This window comes from Thunnus albacares, chromosome 2, assembly GCF_914725855.1.
Source record: "Thunnus albacares chromosome 2, fThuAlb1.1, whole genome shotgun sequence".
Taxonomy (NCBI): domain Eukaryota; kingdom Metazoa; phylum Chordata; class Actinopteri; order Scombriformes; family Scombridae; genus Thunnus; species Thunnus albacares.
In genome coordinates this window covers 33,690,138-33,711,549 of record NC_058107.1, presented here as the reverse complement: position 1 = coordinate 33,711,549, position 21,412 = coordinate 33,690,138, and the positions used below count along the sequence as shown (strand labels likewise).

General features: G+C 38.7%; 1 protein-coding gene across 1 annotated transcript in view; it reads left to right on the top strand.

The window, feature by feature from the left end:
* The window catches only part of ppil2 (peptidylprolyl isomerase (cyclophilin)-like 2), a 33,414-nt gene extending 12,335 nt beyond the window's left edge, over positions 1-21,079 (top strand). The window contains exons 13-20 of the mRNA XM_044331721.1: positions 4,991-5,080; positions 7,998-8,031; positions 11,825-11,942; positions 12,508-12,564; positions 17,026-17,098; positions 17,917-17,979; positions 18,155-18,300; positions 20,822-21,079. Of these exons, the coding sequence (XP_044187656.1) occupies positions 4,991-5,080; positions 7,998-8,031; positions 11,825-11,942; positions 12,508-12,564; positions 17,026-17,098; positions 17,917-17,979; positions 18,155-18,300; positions 20,822-20,924 (684 nt within the window). The 3' untranslated portion in view covers positions 20,925-21,079. The remainder of the gene's footprint in view (positions 1-4,990; positions 5,081-7,997; positions 8,032-11,824; positions 11,943-12,507; positions 12,565-17,025; positions 17,099-17,916; positions 17,980-18,154; positions 18,301-20,821) is intronic.
* Positions 21,080-21,412: the final 333 nt, after the last annotated feature.

Sequence of the window (21,412 nt, the reverse complement as noted above, 5' to 3'; positions counted from 1 at the left end):
CTTGAGCTCGTTCATAACAGTTCTCTTTTAACATAAGGAGCTGCGTATGGCTGTAAAACATAGCGGCTGTGGATGAGAGGAGAGCAGGAGCACGTCGTATTTAAGTTTATGTTCTGCTTGTTGAACAGTTTGCCTTACTGTCAGATTTTGTTACACTTACGGCAGCGAGCAGTCTCAGTCGACTCAAATAAAGTATAAACTAAAGTCTGTTTGATTATGTCCACTGTGGCCTCTTTGCTCTGCTGTGTGTGTGTGTGTGTGTGTGTGTGTGTGTGTGTGTGTGTGTCTGGGGCTCAGCCCTGCCCTTGTGCAAACAGACATAGACCACAGACAGAGAGCAGAGGAGAGAGACAAGGAGACGCAAAACTCCCATTCTCGAGACAACAAGTAGCTGACTTTTTTTTTTAAATGTTATTTTTTATTTATTAAGTCTACATGTTACTAAACTTATGTTTGTTCAATTATGTTTACATTACACAATTTCACTCTAAAATGGAGGATTATATTTAAGTTACATAACACAATTTCACCCTTACAATAATAAAACAGAGGATTATGATTAAGTTACATAACACAATTTCACTCTTACAATAATAGAACACAGGATTAGTAAAGGGTGTATTTTTGTTCCTTTTTATTTCAAAATGGGCGAAATCATAACCTCCTTAGTTGAAGTAATTACATAAAGTGAATGAAAAACCAGGAAGTAGAACGTAGTTGCTCAACAACTATCCTAAAACGGACTTACGACTGCTGACCTGTTGTGAAAACAAACCAGGATATTTAGCCCCGCCCTAGTTGACTCTCAACTGCCGACAAAGTGCCACAAGCTGCCCCTGACGTGCTGGAGGCTGCCACTGTGGTGCCCCAAGCTGCCACTGTGGTGCCACAGGCTGCCACTGTGGTGCCTCAGGCTGCCACCGAGGTGCCCCAGGCTGCCACTATGGTGCGACAGGCTGCCACCGAGGTGCCCCAAGCTGCCACTGTGGTGCCCCAGGCTGCCATTGTGGTGCCACAGGCTGCCATTGTGGTGCCACAGGCTGCCATTGTGGTGCCTCAGGCTGCCACTGAGGTGCCACAGGCTGCCACTGAGGTGCCACAGGCTGCCACTGTGGTGCGACAGGCTGCCACCGAGGTGCCCCAGGCTGCCACTGTGGTGCCCCAGGCTGCCATTGTGGTGCCACAGGCTGCCACTGTGGTGCCACTAGGAGGATCCTGGCCTTACTACCATTCTCTCCCCACCTGCTCCACACAGCTGCTCAAAGCGGATGAAGTGTGTGTTTGCGTTTGTCGTGATTATTATGTACAATGGGAAATGTCAGCTGTGGCTTCATCATTTAGCAGCGGCGCTCCTCCGCTGTTGAAAGCATACAGGGGAAACGCTGTACTTTGCAAAACGTATGAAATCTTTTTTAACTGTTTATTTTATGAGGGTATTTAAAAGCCCCCATCATCCCATTTCCTAGGGCAATTTTACATTTCACATTTTATATGCTCATATAATGTTATCATGACGTAGGTTTGGCCTAAGCGTGTGGTTAAATTTAGAGTAACACATCCAAAACACTGAAATCGACCTTTTGCAGAGTCTGACCCTGAGTTTGCCAAGTTTTTGTCTTTTTTTGTGTGCCTCATCTTTTTTTTAAGGTTAGATGTGGGGCTCCAGACAGACAGCATGACATCCAGGAACGCATTTCTGCCCTGGTAACCAGGCACTTGATGTGCTTGGTTTTCATTGGCTTCTGAGCCATCGAATCAGAATAATGAGGGGAGAGTTGCAGCGGTTAGACAACCTGCCCTCTGCGCCCCACATCCTCCTCCTCCTCCTCCTCCTCCTCCTCCTCCTCCTCCTCCTCCCCACCTTCCTCCCCAGTGGTTTTCACACAAGATTGCAGCTCTATTTGTGGCCTGCTGTTTATGAATTAATGAGCGCCGCTTCACTGTCACATACACTCTCAGCCGCACAGATCCAGGGCCCACCTTCCTCTAAAGTGGCCATTTGCTTGCGTAGCTTTGGATGTGTCAGCTGCTCCGGCCCTTGTCGTCCCCAACTTGGGTAAAATGCGACGGGGGCGGATGTTTGAGATCAAAAGTACAGCTTCATTATATGGAAAAGCACCACGGCTACAGTTTATAGGCTTCATCTGAAAATAGGATGACTGTGTTTATATTTAAAATGACAAGATGCATATTTAGATACATACAGAAATAAAAATGTTCTAATTATTTTCTTTGAGTTTGAATTGCTCCAATGCTCCGATGTCAGAGTTGGGTGAAAATTTACTAGAATAAAACATGAAATTAAAGTAACTACATAGGCTATCCAGACGCTCATTAAGTCAAACAATTCTGGCGGAAAAGTTGTCAAAATAAATTTAGGATACACTTTCTTCTTCTATAATTTCAATATTTTCTACATCCTGCACCTCCTTACTTATACATATTTTAGGCTTAATGCCTGGGAAATACTCGTAAAAGCGAAGAGCCTGTAAGCATTTGTGAATTGGGACATTTTTTACATGTTCTTTCCGTCTGCGTCAGCAAACATTGTTTCCATGCTGACATCACTGATTACAATTTTAGGCACCTAGACATGTTTCTAAATTGGATTGCATTTAAAACATTCTCATGCTCAAACTCACACACATACACACACACCAACAAAAGTATGTATGCAGACATGCTCAATTGACTTCCATTACAAGTCAGCCGCAGAGGCAGAAGAAGTCTGAACGTTACGGATAGAGATCTATGTCGTCATGTTTCTGGTTAGAAATAAAATGTCTGGTTAAAAATATAAAAAAAAAAACCTACAAGAAGCAAAGACTGCATTTAGACTTTGTCATGTTTTCTATTAATACATGTACTTGTTTTAGTTTGTTGTTAGATAACTGTTGTCGAGGTCTTCTTTTTCCATCCAAAAATCAATTTTATGGCATAAATGGTTAAAATCAATCCAGTCTTTTTTGTCCAGTGGTTTAAAACAATAAGCCTCTTTGTACCAGAGTGCTTTGAAAAAATCTGGGATTTATGATAGAGAGAAAAAAAAAAAAAGAGAGAGACAGAGCGTTGAAGCCCCGACAGCGCAATTGAGATGTAAGGTGGGAAATAAGACCAGTAGAGCTTAGAAGAACCTGTCACACAGTGAAAGGCCAATGAATAAAAATAGGTTTTACGAAAGCATCTGGTGATTCTTGGAAACCACCAACCATTGTTGCCAAGGGGAAAAAGTTAGTTTCTCTCACACACACACACACACACACACACACACACACAAAGAGACATATTCAAACACACATTAAAGGGCTCCTCAAGGCTGTTGACGTTAATAACAGCAGACCTGACCGGCGTCATAGCTCAAACCACGCCTCCTGCTGCGGAGACAAATACCGGCTTATTTCACAGACTGCCAGTCAGTCAAAATTAGCGTCTGTCAGCGGGTGTTTTTGTAATGATTTACAAGATGACTAGAAGTTTTTATGACCCATTATATACCTTTCAGTGAAAGGAAAAAACCAGATGTCTGGGTTTTTTTGTACCAACGAATGTTAAAAACAGAGCTTTTGTAGGAGAGTATAAAGCCTGACTTCAAGCTATATTAATCCTGAGGCCGCCTCACGCCTCAGGTAATGGTTGAACCCCACTTCAACTTATGTGTGTGTGTTCATAACAAACATTTCTAACAGGTCAGACTAAGTAGCACAGACAAAGAGTTTGTTTGGTGAACGTAAAGCCGATGTATCCAGTTTTTTCCTCACATCGCTGTCAGTCATCTCCGCCTGGAAGTTGAAACATAACCTGCCTCTATTTCTCGACACCAGTGTCTCGTGACGGCTCCCGACTCCCCAGACAGCTGCATATATATGAGGATGATGAAGTCAGATAGGTAGCTCATCCTTCCTTTTCTGGCTATAAATTAGTGAGTTAGCTTCTTTTTAGCTCCTTCATCATGCAACACCCTTGTTTATCCAGTGTTTATTTCTGTATTAGGAAATATAGGATATAGTCATTCATGATCATCTTAAATTCAGTGAGGTATTTAAATCTGTCTGCAGTGTGAAGGCTGGTTTCATACAAACCTAAGGGCTTAAATGTAAATTGCTACATATATATTTGATCAGCTTTGACTGTGAGTTTCCTTCAATAAGTGTGACTAAAGCACTAAAATGCTCTGTATTCTCTATCACCTTGCTTTGTTAAATAAGAACTGACAAAATCAGTGTAAATGTTCTGATGTTTTTTAAGTTTCTGACAGTGGAATATAAACATAATATCAAAGTTAATTTATTGTCATTTGCATGCTCACACATGAAACGAAATTTGTACTCCGGTCCAGCAGCATACAATACGATAAGTCTAAGAATAGTCTATAATAATTAGTCCTATACTAAGAATAAATAACAATAATAAGCATATCTAATAAATACCATAGTGCAGTGGATTAAAAAAGTTGAGAATATGACAGTTCTGTGTTTAAACGTTAGTTGTTGTTGGCTGTTTTAAAGATTTTCCATTCAAAAACGTTGATCCATGACCCAAGTAAGGCGACTGTCAGTCTAAAGTGGCTTCAGACACGTATTGACATTCACTATCTAGTTTATGTAAATGTTAGTGTGTGAGCGTGGGTGTATTACTGGGTTTATCAAAAGGTCCCCTCCTCCCATAACAGATATTTGATTGATTTTGGCATTCAATACGCGACACTTTGAGAAGACTCAGCTGTGATTTTTGGCAACTCTAGACGGCTCTTCTCAACATCCGTTAAATGTGTTAACTTTGTACTTATGTGTTTGTGTTCTCAGTGCCACTTACTCATTTTATAACTCACCCCTGATTTCAACAACAATAAGCATACAGGTGGCTAATTTTATTGGCTGTGGACATCCTGTACAGCGTGTCTGATGCTGAGAAACTGAATTATCTTGACAAATGATAACACTTTAAATATGTTGATTTTTTTTTATTTACCATCACTGCAATCTCTTTTCAGGTTCCCAAAGCTGGAGAGAACTTCATCCGTCTGTGTAAAAAAGGCTATTACGACGGGACGATCTTCCACAGGTCCATCCGGAATTTCATGGTAAGGGCTTGAACCAGCTGAAAACGCTCCTCCTGTGTTTGCTTACCTTCGCTACGGCAACCAGTACACACACATTTCCTTTTCTCACAGGCAAAATGGCTCATTTATGACAAAAAAGTGCCACCGTTGGCTTTCATTGCTGCATCCAGTACAGTCTGGACAACAAAATCAACAAAATCCATGAATCTTCTTACAGACTTGTTCAACATCCCATGATACTCCCATTTCCTTCAACTAGACGAGCTGTGATTAGATATATTTGTTGACACCTTAAACGAAAAAGATGTTCTATGACAGCTGCTCATTTAGTCTCTTATGGGGGTTAAAGGTGCAGTGTGTTGAATTTAGTGGCATCTAGCAGAATGGATTTGGCAGAAATTGAATATAATATTCATAAGTATGTTTTAATTAGTGTATAATCACCTGAAAATAAAAATTATTGTGTTTTCGTTACCTTAGAATGAGCCCTTTATATCCACAAAGTGGGCGGGTCCTCTTCCACGGAGCCCTCCATGTTGCACCACCATGTTTCTACGGTAGCCCAGAACAGACAAACTAAACACTGGCTCTAGAGAGATCCTTTCGCATTTTTTGCAAGTTTCGTGGCCACCGTAGGTTCTCCTACATGCTTGGAAGGGGAGTGTTGGGGATGGGGGTGTATTTAGTCGGTTGTAATCTGCAAACTCACCGCTAGATGCCACGAAATCCTACACACTGGACCTTTTAAGAGGTCATAAATAATGTATACTGTAGTCAGAAGCCAACTCCATGCAAGCCTTTTAAATGATTATGAAAATCAACACTAAAACTCACAGTGTAGAGATGCTGAAATTGATTTATACACTGCTTTGTTGGATCTTGTAGGAAGTTTGACTGCAACATTTTGAACCAACTCGACAGATGAGAGTGGACAGAAGTTTGAACAGATTGTGTCGTCTTAAGCAGAAATGCAAAGCATTGCAATAGTTTAAGTGAGATATAATTAAAGCGAAAATGACAGTTTCCAGGTTATTTGCGGATAAAAGAGGATCTAATCTTAGACTTTTTGTGGGTGGCAAGAAATTTTACAGTGGATAGAGAGAAACGGTCTCATTAGTCGAAGTGTTCTGGGTAGAAAACAGTGATTATAATGAAGTCAAACATCCTTTTTTTTTTGGAAGAACATTATTATTACATTTGTTATTCCATTTGTGTTTAATGTAGTGGAGGCTATCGTTACTATGATCTTTATTTGAATTGTAATGATCGAGGATATCATTTGGACAATTGTCAGACTAGAAAACAGGATAAACTGGATTTAAGTAGGTTTATCCAAAACATAAACGATATAAATCACTTCCCATGCTTCCATTCACTGTAGTTTTTTGATGCAATGGTAACATATTTCCATGTTTGCTGCCTCAAAAATGTGTAAACAGCTTTTTTTTTTCCAAACTCACTCTCCAACCTGGACTGAGAATTTGAAATGACAGGTCTCTGATCAGCCGCTTGTCTGTGTATTTCAGAGCTGCCGCTCCCATAATTAAAGTGTCTCTGAGTGGACATCTGGTCTCAAGGGGACCCTTACCTTTTTTTTTTTTTTTGCTCTGTCCATACATGGTGTCAAGCTGTGAATTGTTTATCCATAATTACTGTTCCACTTACTCCTTCGACTTATCCTCCGCAGCTCAAAAGGAGAGGAGGGTTGTATTGGAGAATAAACACTTTTAAAGCTGCGTGTTAATGGGAACAGAAACGTGGCCCTCGCTTTCCTTAAAGCGGTTTTTCAGGACTTTGCGAGTTCACTGAACATCCTGAGATGATACTTCAAGAATTTGACAGTTTTACTTTGGAATGTGAGAAACTCACAAAGCTGCTTCCCCTCAGGCTCAAACATTGAGAAGAAACGTTTGACGCAGATGCAATGCAGGTGTTTTACACGTGAGTCTAGGTGTCTGGGATTTTTGGAAATTTAATAGTTTGCAGTTTCTATGAATCTTCTGTTATTCAGCCAGAGAGGCATCAACAGGCTTTTAATAGTATTTGCAGAATTAAAAATGGAAAAATATCATTAAAAGCACATTTTTCCCGGTGGTGATGGCCATAGAACATTTAATTTACATTCAACATTTCTCATTCAAAACACATTGCATTTTTAAGTGATGAACTCACAGACAACTAGCACCTGACTGCAGCTCTCCTCGGCTTTATAGCGAGTTTTAGCGCTGTCCGGCTGCAACTTTACCGTTTTTGTTCACTCTCGGCGCTCTCATAGTGTCATTTTTGGCTGCAGCAGGCAGGTGTTTTTCAGAGAAAAGGCTCTAAAAAACCCACTGTACACTACCTGCTCATTGCCAAACAGCAAACAGACACAGTTAGTGACAAGCTGGTGAACATAGTGGAGCATTTAGCAGCTAAAGAGTCAGATATTTCCCTCAGGAGTCGGTAGAGGTCAAAAACAGAACTAAAAGAGAGTGAATATTGGACTTACATTCACCAGATGGACAGAAACACGACTCCAGATGAATGATAATGTTGCTCTCTAACTACTGGATGTGTAAATAAGCGAGTTTGCCACATCAGCTTAAAAGGTAATGATACGTCAGTGTTGTGTTCACAACTTCTTAAGCTGCAAAAAATCAGTTACTGCAGGTTTATAACAATGAACAATAGAGGGCCGAATATCCTGGAAAGCTTTGAGAACGGTTATCAGTGATCACAAGGAACATGAGCTTGGATGTGTGTCAAAAGGAAATATTTTAAGATTACAAATGAAAGATTCATTTCGGCCACATTACGGAAATAAGACAATTTCCTGTGGTAATTAATAGGAACAATTCCTCAAGCGTTGCAGGGACAGGCCTGTATTTGATTTTCATTATGCAAAGCACAAGCAGCTGACATCAGTTCTTTTTTTTTTTTTTTTTTGTCTCCTCAGATTCAAGGAGGGGACCCCACTGGCACTGGCACAGGTAAGATCAGGACTGCACTTAAACCACATTTCGGATTACATAATACCCCTCTGTTGAATTATTAATAGTTCCTTTTTGGAAGCTTTGCGTAAATACTGTTTGCAGCTCAGGTTGCAAGTCAAGAGTGTTACTAAATATACTCTATAAAGACAGAGAGATGATGTCGATGTGTGCTGAGTGCTGCCAACGGAATAAGGGTGCGGTGACCAACCAATCAACATTCGGAGCATATTTTCTGTTTTTTCTTAAAGCTGGTTTAAAGGGCAGCTAAGTATAATTGGCTGCTAGGCCACATGCAGTTAATTTACTTGCCTTCATGTTCGTCTGCGCCCCTTGAGTTCACAGCACAGAGTGTGCTTTGTGTCTTCGGGCGTCTCTGAACGCTACGCAAAACGCGTCTAACCATGACAGATTTATGAAGGTGCAGAATTCCAGACCTGTGGGTTAAGTTCCTCTCGTCACCTGGCCTAAACAACACGTGCACACGACTCATGAAAAAGACTGACTTGTGAAGATGGATTTCTTTAGTATTTAACAGACATTTGGCTTGTAATTTGTAAACCATGATGAACATTAATCCTACACAGGTAGCTGCTGTGAAGGTTAGGACAACTCTTTTTGTAGTTTTCCTTCCGTTTGTTTGAAATATCTGCTCTGAAATACAGCATCTACAGACTAAACTAAGCGTAATTTCCTCTTTTTTGATTTAGTTTTAAAGAAATGACAACAGACAAGAACACTAGCAAAAAAAAACATTCATGTATTTTTGTGGAAAGTCTTTGTTTTGACTGTTCTTGTGGAGGAGGATAGTAATGGCAAAATATGATATTGAACCCCAGTGGAACACTTTCATGACACTTGAATTTTGAGATATAAATGTCAAGAAAGTCTTTTTTTTTTTAAAAATTGCCCTGACTTCGAGTGAATCCCAGCCTCTCATCCTCGCTGTACATAAATTGGTACGAGACACATCCCGCACACTGCTCACTGCAGCGTGACTCTTCTCTCCCCCCCCCCACCCCCCCCCTCCTCCCCGATTTCAGTAGAGCCTCGTTTATCCTTCAGAAACACAGATGCTTTGGAGAAAGAAATGTTTTAAACATCGACTTGTAAATGAAATCCCAGACATGGACACACTGAAAAATATGAAATGAAAAGCACATGCTCACATATTTTTGAAATGCCCCCAAATAATGCTTTCATTAGCGGAGAGATGCTTCACAGCTGATGTTTTTATATTCCGGCTTTCTTTGCTGTTCGACAGAAAAGAAGTTAGATGTTGTACCGCTGATAGCGTTCAAGGGCATTTTTAAATCAACATCAGATGTAAAGCAGTTTGATTTACTGGTTAACTCTTTGGTTAGTTTCTCCTCTCTCCTCATCTGCCTGGCTGGCTCTTGCCTCATTTATGATCCAGTCGTGCCGAAGTAAAATGTCAGCGAGTTGATAAATTATGCAAAAATGTCACCAGGGGAAGTTGGAAGGCTGCACAAAGCCTCTGGAGCTTCGATCGGTCGGTAGAATGCGTTTACACTCTAGCGTAAACATACACGTATAGTACATAACTATACATCTACACACCGTTTCATGCACACAGACCAGCTGGCACGACGCAGGACAGTGAAAACACACCTCAGGGCAACAGATCCTCTTCCCCCTGTTGGGAGCCAATAAGCTCCTGCAGTGTATATTCCTGTATACTCATCATGATGATTCTTAATGATGAAGTCGGTCTGAATAATGATTCACAGCTGAAGGCTCTCAACATGGCTCCATGTTCAAGGGCAAATAGGTCTTTGGCTTCTTATGGAAAAACACACGGGGCATTTCAGGCTGACGGTGCAGTTATATGAATACATTGTACTGACTGCAGTAGTGATTTGTGTTGTGTTCATGCAAACCAATTTCAGTTTAATGATGTTTCCTGGAAAGAAAAAAAAAAACAGTGGCTTTATGCATTATGGAGCCAAAAATGAATCTCTGCATGAGTTTTATCAGTTTTACCCTGCAAAGTAAACTCATTTTGTTTATATACATTAGAAGCCAGATGGTGCAATTAAATGAAAGATTAACATGATAAACTGTTAATGAACTGCTGCCTGAAAATGCTGTAAGGATTTTTCTTTAAAGGGAGCATATTATATTACGTGGCTGCAACAGTTTTTTTCTATCTGGCCGATGAGCTGACGTCAGATCGTCACACATGTCCATTAACGGCTTTTGTCGCTGAGGTTTTTCCATGTGTTGTTCCCGTCGTCCACTCTTATATTTCGGATCGGATTCCAGCTCAAACATGTACAGATGTATTTGAAAAGTTGACATTTCGAGTAAAGAAGGAGAAATAGTCGTGAAATCCTACCCATATAGTTTTTTGGTTTGCTGAGGGGGTCCTTAAAGAGACAGGAGCTAAAACAGCCTGTTTCAGACGGAGGCTGAACTGAGGGGCTGCATAAAGGACCAGTATAAGACAAATAAGGAGTTTTTTTTAACTGTAAATCATGCAAAGATATTCCATCAGAGCCCCAGATTAAAAATATAGACCTGTAAATGTGCATGATATGCCCCCTTTAAAAAAAAAACAAAAAAAAAAAACAGGTCTTCAAGCAAAATACAATTAGTTTCTTTGAAGACGTTTAAATTGGAGTTTGTGTTACCGTAAATGTGGCTCGATAGCGCCACTAGTGGTCAAACATTCCACAAGTGTAACGGAAGTGACAGCGTCTTTATCTTCTGTACCGTGATGTATTTCCCAGTGAAACAGAATATGTTGCAGGGAAACATTTATAAGAAGGATTTAAATCAAATCCTTCACGTTTGATCGGGCAGCTAAAAATGTTGGCGTTTTAAACGATAGTTGTAGTTAGCGATTTGCTTGGATCAGTTTTTATCAACACCTCTGAGTTCAAGATGGGGCATCAAACATTTGAAAACATTTAACAGGAAGAGAAAAGACAGGGATTTTGATGTAAAAATACTTATAAATTATTTTTTTGGACATATAATTGGCATATAGTAGAGATAACTGAAAAATTAACCCAGAAACACAAGTTTAGAACTGGAGGAATGTATTTTTTTATTTTACTGTGTCTTTAATGCAGATGTTTATACCAAAATCTTTCAAGCAAATCTATAATAAAACACTAAAAATAGTTTTGCTTTAAAACATATTTTTCAGATGTCTGGATGCCTAGAGAGAATAAATAAAGGAATAACCTAAACATCACTCATAAAGACTGAGAACAATCTCCCAGGTTTTGTTGTTAAAACTGGGTGGAAATAATTAATTTTTTAAAAAAAACCTGCATTGCAGTATCAATCTGAAGTCTGTAGGGCGGCCCTTCATATTGGGGTGATAACATGTAAAATGTATAACAAAATGCAACTACCGTGCATCTAGACATCCCCAGACTTCCGTAGGTAGAGATCTATGATGTTTAGTATAGCGAGACCAGGAATAACCACACATTTGAAACTATACATCATTTTGAAATGTGAGACGACTCTGTTGGGGCATCCAATATAAGAGCAACATCACCATCAGTATTTGACAGCTGATTTGAAGGAAGTGAAGTGTAGGAACGTCACATAAATGACCGCTTTGTCATCTGTCAACACTTTTACCTGCAGCAACAATGGAATAAATGTTTTGTTGTTTAGAATTTACTTATTTCTCATTTTCTCTCCCTCTTGACCTCTCCTGATATGTTTCTACTTCCTTCTCTTCTCTCGCTTCTGTCTGTCTCTCATCTTTCCTCCCTCCCTCCCTCTCTCACCGACTCTCTCTGTTTCCCAGGAGGGGAATCCTTCTGGGGAAAACCTTTCAGGGATGAGTTTCGGCCCAACTTGTCCCACACAGGCAGGGGGATTCTCAGCATGGCCAACTCCGGTCCAAACACCAACAAGTCCCAGTTGTAAGAAAAGTTTTTTTCTAAACTTTGAACAACAACAGTCTGCTAAAATAAAAAAAAAAAATCAGTCTACAGAGAATTTAACATCTCTTCCGTCCCTTGAATTTCCCTCCTTTTGATTTGTCAGCTGAAGTCCCACAGCTGACTGAGACGAGAAATGTTAAATGCTGTCAGAATAAATCAGGATAAACATTTTATTTATCATGGATTTTACTTATTTAGTCATTTTGTCTATTTAAAAATCATTTTGAGCTAATAAGTACTTTATTTTTCATCATTAATGGACACTACTCATATGATAAAACTGAAACAGTCACATTTTTTAATTTTCTTTTTAGCCGATTCTTTGCTTGATGGACATTTTTATATAAAAAAAATAACCTGTTAATGTGTTGTTTATCATTGTTTTTAAAGTAGTTATATAAACAGACCCGGCTCCCTTTTTAGATTTGTTTTCCTCTTCCATTACTTTTCACATATTCATTAATACAGAACCTCTTATTTTTTTATATATTTCTACTAATGTAATGTGTTTTTTTTAATGTGTTTTTGTTGTGTTTGCTCTCAGCTTCATCACATTCCGGTCGTGCACCTACCTCGACAGAAAGCACACAGTGTTTGGAAGGTAACCTTTCTATTTTTTTTTTTAAGTGTGTTTACATTTACTTGTATGATTATTCATGTATTCATATTTAAATTGCATCCACATAGGTGTAGTGACAGTGTTTTGTGCAATTTAGCAGCGCAGGCAAGTCGGTTTTGAAAGGTAACAGTCCCTGACAGACACTTGCTTAACGCTCGGTGACATTTACGCAAAAGGTTCGGACGACGCCACATCTTCTTTTCTGGTCTTTTGTTCCCTCTTCTTCTTCTTCCCTTTTTTTTTGTATAGATTCGTTTCCTCTGGAGCCGTAGACGGCGCAACCGCTATTGTGACTTCATCCGACTCCTTAGCAAGAGCGGTGAAAAATTCAGTAGATGCTGAATCTAAACCGATAGCTCTTCCTGCGCTGAGCTGAGCTAAATGGTCATCTTTTTTTTTGGAGAAAGTTCCGGCTGTCGTCTAAAAATATTCAGACCGGCTTTCGACTGACGGGTTCTTCACACGGTCAACACATTTAAAAAGCTTCTGCTTTAACACCGCGTCCGGCTTTTATTCCTCTCCAGACTGTAGTCTTTGAACATTTAATGGGACCGACTGTGTCTGTCCACTTAAACTGATCTATACATAATGTGAAGTCTCTTAGAGGGAAATGTTCCTGTCAGTGTAAATGTCAGACCGAGAACGTGTGACCACAGCCAGGTGGTTTGACGTCTACAGGACTAAAAGTCTCGGAGAAGACTCTTGACATTTCGTAACGGGTGCATTATTTACAACGCTGATTATTGTATTATTTTTGCTTAATTAAGCGGTTTAACATTTAGTCCACAGAATGTCAATAAATAGTGACAAACGGCCTTCACAGTTTCCCAAAAGCCCAACGTAACCTCTTCAGATCGCTTGTTGTGTCAAAATAAAAGCCCAAAACCCAAAGTTTACCAGGATGAACAGAGAAAATCCTCACATTTTAGAAGATAAAAACCACGTTTTTTCATAACTGACAAATCAATTAATCAGTAATTTGTTTCAGTGCTAATTTCCTACTGTGTACAGGTGTATTTTCTACCTTTTTAAATAAAAAAAAACAAACTGCATCTATTCTGCTTGTCTACAGAATCAGTTTCAACATAAAGTTTTATCTATGTCACTGAATAAAAAGCCCAAAAATATTCTTTCGCCTTTTATACACATTAATAATACATTTCTTAGTTCTGTTTTTTTTGTGTGAAAATGAACCCTGTCTGGTTAATTTATCCAGTTAGAGTTTCTAAATAGATTTTTTTTGTATTATATCACAATATACAGCACAGTGCAAAAGGTTTAGGCACTAAAAGTTTGATAGATAGTTTTAATTTATCAGTTCTGTATTTCAGCCTTTTATATAAGCACCAGTCTTTCTCGGTACACTTGCACACAGATTTTTCAAGGTACTTGGCAGGTCGGTCGTTGCTGCATCTTGGAGAAGTTGCCACAGTTCTTCTGTGGATTTAGGCGTCTCAGCTGCTTCTGTCTCCTCATGTTAATCCCAGACTGACTCCATGATGAGATCAGGGCTCTGCGGGGGCCATACCATCTGTTGCAGGACTCCTTGTTCTTCTCGCTGATGAAGATTCGTTCGTTATGACTCTGGCTGGATGTTCGGGGTCATTGTCGAGCTGCAGAATAAATTCGGGCGCGATCAGACACCTCCCTGAGGGTATTGCATGATGGATAAGAATCTAAATATCTAAAGCGCCTAAAACTTTTGCACAGCACTGCATATCAATATCATCATATAATATTACTAATATGGTACTGTGTTTGCACAGTTTCACCAGCGATAAAACAGTCTTGGTGATGAAGTAAAAAAGAAATATTGTAAGGAAAAATGTTATCTGTCGTGTGCTTTACAAAGTAATATTGCCGTTTTAGTTGCAACTAGATCTGTGACACAAAAATATGTTATTTTTTCTGGAGCTGGAAATTGCTTTTATGTGATGTCTGCTTAGGAAAATTGCAGCAAGACTATTTAGGTAACTGTCAGAAAGAAGCTTGAGATGGGAGCCCTCGAGGCAAAATCTGTAGTTTTTTTTTTTTTGAGCGATCCATGTCATTAAAACAATTTTTCGGAAACCCTTATAATTCTGTCCTCAAGTCTGATATATGGCTGGGTCAGTGAGTCATGGAGAGTGGGAGCTCTTCTGTTCATCTGAACATGTGGAAGCAGAGCTCACGTGGCTTGAGAAGCACCCCCTGCTTAGCTATTGGTTATAGCTATTTGTGTGTATTTATCTATGTGTGTGTGTGTGTGTGTGTGTGTCTTCTCACTCTACACATGGCCCCCCACAGGAGCAGCTGGATAAAGAGTTTGCAGTTTAAAGAGCAAAGTGAGAGTAGGTTCTTTTTCAAGTGCTCTGCAGCAGGGGAGCGTCAGACAGATCGCCTGTTGACCCTCAGCGTTTGACAGACTGTAAATCTTCAGCGGTTGTTTACACCATGAGATCAATGTGCTGATAATAAAGACTATAAGCGTTAGCAGCAACGTATGTTTAGAGTCGCCTGAGGAATATAATAAGGTCTGCACAAATCCCTCAACCAGCAGATGATATACTTATTGAATGAAAACTAAAAAGACATTACATGTAAGGATATTATTATGTGGCCTTGTTGAATACTTGGTTTTGAAATGAAACATATTTTTTCATATCTAAAAATATATCTGCTTGAAATGTTATTTTGTAAGCAGTTAGATTCCCATCTTGTTATTATGGCTTTACATGAATAACTAGTGTAAAATTATTGTCTTTTTCATGTATATGCTTAATAAGTTCATAATTATGTACAGCAGGCCCTCTGTTTTGCACAATAGTCATAATTCAAGGTGACAGGGCTGCTTTTGCAATAAAACAATAGCTATACGGCAACAGACACTTCATCAATAGCAATAAGATGATTGTTCGATAGACTGTTCAATAGTTTCATGTAAATGCAAACCGCCATGAAAGTGCACAACGAATACACAAAGTTTGGTTGCATAAACAAACCCCAAGCATGCTCCCTCCCTCCCTCATCAACAGCCTATCATATCCCTTGATAATGGAGCTACGAGTCAGACACAAACAGCTGATCATTTAACAGGCGTGTTGTTCGGTTGCCGCAGAAACAGCATGGAAAAAGAGTGCAGGCGGCGAGAAAATTGTTGATTAAAAAAGGAAAGTCAGCTCAGTAGTATGACAGTTTTGGGTTTTTTTGTTGTGTTTTTTAAATTATTACCTGTGTGCCTTCATAAATAAATTGGTCAAGTTCAAAGTACTTTTTTCTCACGGTCTTTGTTAAAAATAGGTCATTAAAAATTACCAGTAATTATCGATATCGACCAAAATGAAACATTTTATCATGATACATTTTTCAGCTATATCACCCAACCGTAGGTTCACCATTATTATGGATTCTTTTTTAAGGACAAACACAATCATGAACTAGATTAAAATGCAAACATTTATTAAAATAATCTTAGTCAAAAATGCTTGCAAGCGATAATCAGAGCGACAACAGCAAAGCAAACAACAACAAATCCCATGAAAAGACCAAAACCAACAACACTTTACACCTACACTTTGACCTTCTTCCTACTGAAAACATAAATCTTTCAAAACAGGTCACAAGTTTCATCTTTTGAAAAGGCTCATCTGGAAACTGTAGTTTTATAGCAAATGATACTCAAACAGAAGGAAATGCTGCGTTTATCGGGGACTATTTTCACCAGTGCATTAATACACATGTGGTGTGCTCTACTGAGTATCTACAGCAGCAGGATGCTACATGTGGGATTGTCTAAAAATAAACTTAAGTAGATGTTTTCATGGTAATGAAGGAGCATGTCACCCAGTGTGGCTCGTTGATGTGATTTCGGTCAACAGTGGAGCTCTGTGGTACAGAGAAATAAGATCATCACTGGCAGTACTGGTTTAGCCAGTCAAATACATGCAAATACCAGGTAGAATATCTGCATGAACCATATAGCATTATGCTAACTTCACTGTTTATCTCGCACGTATTGAAACAAGAGTTAAGATCACACATTTCATACAAAAAGATGCAATAAAATGTGACTTTCCAGAGTTGTAAAATTCTTCCCCAAATGAGAATCAACTGTTCAGTTTCCTGACGTCTGAACTTCCTGGATCGTATTTCATCATCTCACCTGTATTTGTAGCATGACACCAGCGCAGCCTGTTGCGTGTTTTCTGACACAAATGAGAGATTTGATGTCTGGCTCAAGGACACATTGTCAGGATTCATTGTTACAGGGGTCTGAATCGAGTTGATTGAACTTGTATCAGTTTTTACGATGGATACGTCATTTTGAGTGGTAAAAAAAAAATGGCTGGATTGGTAACGTCTGAGTCCTGTGTGGGGAGCCCAGGTCTCTCTTTCTGTTACCTAAATGTGAAGAGATCCTCTCGATAAACAAAGAATGTTTTCTGTTTTTCTTTTTTTTTGCAGAGTCGTTGGTGGATTTGAAACACTGACAGCCATGGAGAATGTGGAGAGCGATCCTAAAACAGACAAACCCAAAGTAGGAATTAATGATGTTTATAGTCTGACGTGGCTTAAACATAATTAAACTTGACTTACAAACCCTTTAGTTAGTTCTGAGGAGAGAATATAGTTCATAGTCATCATAGTTCATTTAATTTTTGCACTGATCTGAGGGAAGAGTATATGCAGCGCAGTCTGACTAATGACCATGAACAAGTTTTTCTTCAACTCATGTTTAATTTTACAGTCTAGAAATGTAGCCGACGCTCCTGTCCGGTGTGCAAATCAGTTTCAGTTCTTCAGATCTCAAACATGAAAAGCAGCTGTGGGATACAAGACTCAGTCACAGTGCCATGACAGTATTTTGACCCGTACATGGATCATCTAAAGGTCAGACGCTAAGACTAAGAATGAAGCAGGGACACTGAGAGAGAGAGAGAGAGAGGAGCCTGGAAATGTCAGTGACGGGCTGAACTCAGTCTGTACGAAACAGAAGAGTTCAATCTGTGATTTTTAAATTACAAACAAGCAGTAAGGGAACATGGAACAAATGTAGCTAATATTTTACCAAGTTTCTGATGATGCAAATATCAAATTTTCCTTACAAAAAAACTTGTTGCAATTGCAGTTCTCAAGACGTGTCATGCATAATATCTGTAATTCCAATTAAATTTCAGCCAGGAAGCAGAAACTTTTTTAGAGACTGTTATTTTGATAGTATACGATAGCAGAACTTAATATTTTAGATACTTTATCACTCATTAATGGTGACCAGCATCGACCTGCAATACTTTTACTTTGTGTGAGCCAAATGCCTTTTTAAATCCTTATTTTGTGTGTTTGACTCTTTGACAGTCGGAGATCAAGCTCATAAGTACGACTGTATTCGTGGACCCGTATGAAGAGGCTGACGCTCAGGTTTGTCTCTCTGTTTATTTACTTGTTTGTATTCATGCAGGTTGCTCAGTAAAAAAAAAAAGTCCACTTTAGTAGTAATGATTATCAAGCATGCCTCTGTATCCTCTGATCTTGTACGTGCTTTTGGGGATTGACATGATTTGTGTGTTGTTGTTGTTTTTTTTTTTTTTTACAGATTGCAGCAGAGCGAGAAAAAGAGCTGCAGAAGCAGCAGGAGGAGGAGAGGCAGCATGACAGCGTCGCCCTGAAGAAAGCAAAGGAGGAGAAAGCGCCAAAGACCTTCAAAGAAGGTGTTGGGAAATACATCAACCCTACCACAATGTAAGGACACACACATGCATACTGATTTAGTGCTTTTGCTGTGGTCTTCATCAATAGGCATCCCTGTGGTGTATATAAAAGCTGCATATACACAAATCATAAATGAAATAATGTTTTTTTTTTTTCACTTTGAAGGCAGAATTTGGATTAAAAACGTTAACCTGGCTTTCACACAAACAAACTGTATTACATGTTTTCACAGTCTGTATAGAAATGAATGGATTATAAAACATGATTACATAGCAGCACAGAATCAGTAGAGGCATAATGTGCAACATTGCCAATTATTGAGAGGATTACCTACATTTCCCTCTGGGATAATTCAGGTTTATTGTCCAGACAGTATTTTTATTGAGTATATTGTGTTGTGTTTTGTAATATTACAACATATTTTATTGTAGTTCCAGGTTTAGATCTTTGCAAAAACACTTGTTTTAGTGGTGTTGACACGCTATTTAGAACAGTTTAGATCTTTAAAAACAATTTAAATACTCCAATAAATCAGATAAACTGCTTTTGCACAGTTGAATATTATATTTTTTATGGTAGTTTTGTTTTGTGTCATTTCTACAGTACTCCACTGTGTCCTATTTCAATTAAGATTTTAATCAGTTAAATAAAGCAATTACATCTACAACACTTTACACCATTTATTACGTGGCAATACTGAAATTACTGCCATCATTCAAAATTAAGGTGCATCGACTACACTGAAAATGTTGTACTTTGACTAATATGTGTATTAAGACGTAATTAAGCTCATGATTTTACTTTCTTTGATGTTTTATGGTCAGAATTTACCCATCTCATCCCACTCCTGTCATCACATCAGTTTCACATATATATATAGTTTTATTGCAGAGCATGTCAGTATTAATGTTCCCGGACAGTTAAATATAAAACTGGCATGTGGGGCGTTGCAGCAGTAATTAAAGGGCTTTTCAGGGTTTCAGCAAGTGACAGGGTTTCATTCGTGGGTTTTCAGTCCTGATTTATAGGGAAATAAAGAAAGTACACAAGGTTTATCTGAAATGAGCATTATGTTGTAAAATGCAAAAAAAAATTGAGCTATTGATTAAATAATACAGTGGAGTTCAGGCTGTATAATTACTTTGAACCTTTGATTCTGGCTTTTCATTATTTTAACACTTCTTTGCTCTACATCTCCTAACATCGAATGATTTAACACCCGACTCTTCAGCTCTAGACGGCTTTTAGCCCCTTTTTTTAGCTCATTGTTTCAGTTTGCAACCAGTTGTTTACAACAAACTACCTGCTCAGCACCAAACAGCTGAGAGCCAAAGTTAACGTGAAAAGTAAAGAAAGTTGAAGTTCCAGCAAGTTAAAGATCCTTCATGAAACTGATTTTGATGGAAAGTTTAGGAGAAATTTCCAGTGTAAAGTAGGTGATAATAATGTTTTATTACATTAGTATTTTGTAATTCTTACAGTAGTTTTCTTTATTCGGTTGTGTCACTTCAGTGTGTGATGAAATAATGTCTTGTTTATAGCATATAAATTATTATTTCTTCCCTTATGAACACTGTGAGGTTAGAAACTGGCTTTTTAAACCATCACACTTGACTAAAAAAAAAAAGGCTTCTAATAAAACTTAACTCATCACTCTGTGTACAAGTGAAAGAGGAACATTTTCTCTGTGATCAGCTTTTCCAGCTTCAAGAGTACCTCAATGTTCCCCGGAGTGCTTGAACTCTTGAGCCCTGCATTTCCTGCATCTTTAAGTTTAGTTTTGCCGTTGAGAATTGTACGTTTAGGTTAAGACTGAAGATGGGTTTTTGGGAAATGTGGAGCTTATTTGCTTTATTGCTGAGAGTCAGATGAGAAGATTGATAACACTCATGTTGTTGAGAGTCGATAAGAAGGCTTATATTTCCCAAAATGTTGAACTATGGCTTTAACTTCACAAAAGCCTTTACACTGTCCAACCCATCTTTGATCTTAACCTAAACATAAAATTTTAAATGTCATAACAACACTTAAGTATTTCAAGGATTATGTCCTACGCACAGAAAAATGTTGAATGTGGAACATTAAGGCGCTCTTGAAGATGAAAAAGCTGCTTCAAAATCACATTTAAGCATTAAACCAACCTTAAATTTAAAACTATTCCTTTAACATTTGGGGTAAGAAGATGTGATTCATAAAAGAACATCCCACCACGTTATGCATTCATACATGTTGATGTCTTATTGAAAGAGAACTGTCAATCATGTGTTGTGCAGCCTACTAGAAAGAGTCTCGTGTAAATGTATCCGTGGCCTCGTCTGACCACAAAAAAGAGAAGCGAACATTCTGACTTGTTTTACTTTCAGTAAGAAAAGAAACACTGTACGTACACAAAGGCATAAACAACTAATTTACAAAGACAATAGAGTTATGAGAGGGATTTCATACAAAAGCAAGAATAGATCAGAGAAAACCTCTTAATCCCCAAGAAACAAGAGGCACACATCTGTGTGTCTGTCCTCCGTGTGTTGACGTTCTGGTTCTCGTCTTTCAGAAAACGCTCGGCCGCTGAAGATGAAAGCGGACCGTCGACCAGCGGCGCAGCAGCCAAGAAGTCCAAAGGAAAGACCAGCTTCGGAGACTTCAGCTCCTGGTAGCTCCGACGTATCGTTATCTTTCTATATTTTTACTGGTCAGGTTGAGTGTGAAAAAAAGGTTTTTCAGTTCATACTTTTTGTTGTCTTTGTCATGTCTCGGTAGTGTTTGCTTTCATGCAAAACGATGAATTAAAGCTTTTTTCTTTTTTTTCAAAGACAGTGTGATTATTTCTTTTTATACATCCTTCTTTAAAGACACTTCATGACTTTTTTGGATAAGATATAGAGACAGTTTTGGTGCGATGGAGCAGCAGCGTCGAGTATTAAGATATTAGAACTTATTAAGGGGAATCACTACTCATTGTAAGCAGTAATTAAACTTATAATTGTCCAAAACAGCCTAATCAATATGAGGCCTAGAAGCATCTCTTTGATATCTCATCCAAGACTTGTCTTATAAGTATTTGTGAACATGATGAACTCCAGACTGTGGTGGCTGTGATGATGTTTTTAGGATATCAAACGTTCATTTTCTGGTAAAGAATGAT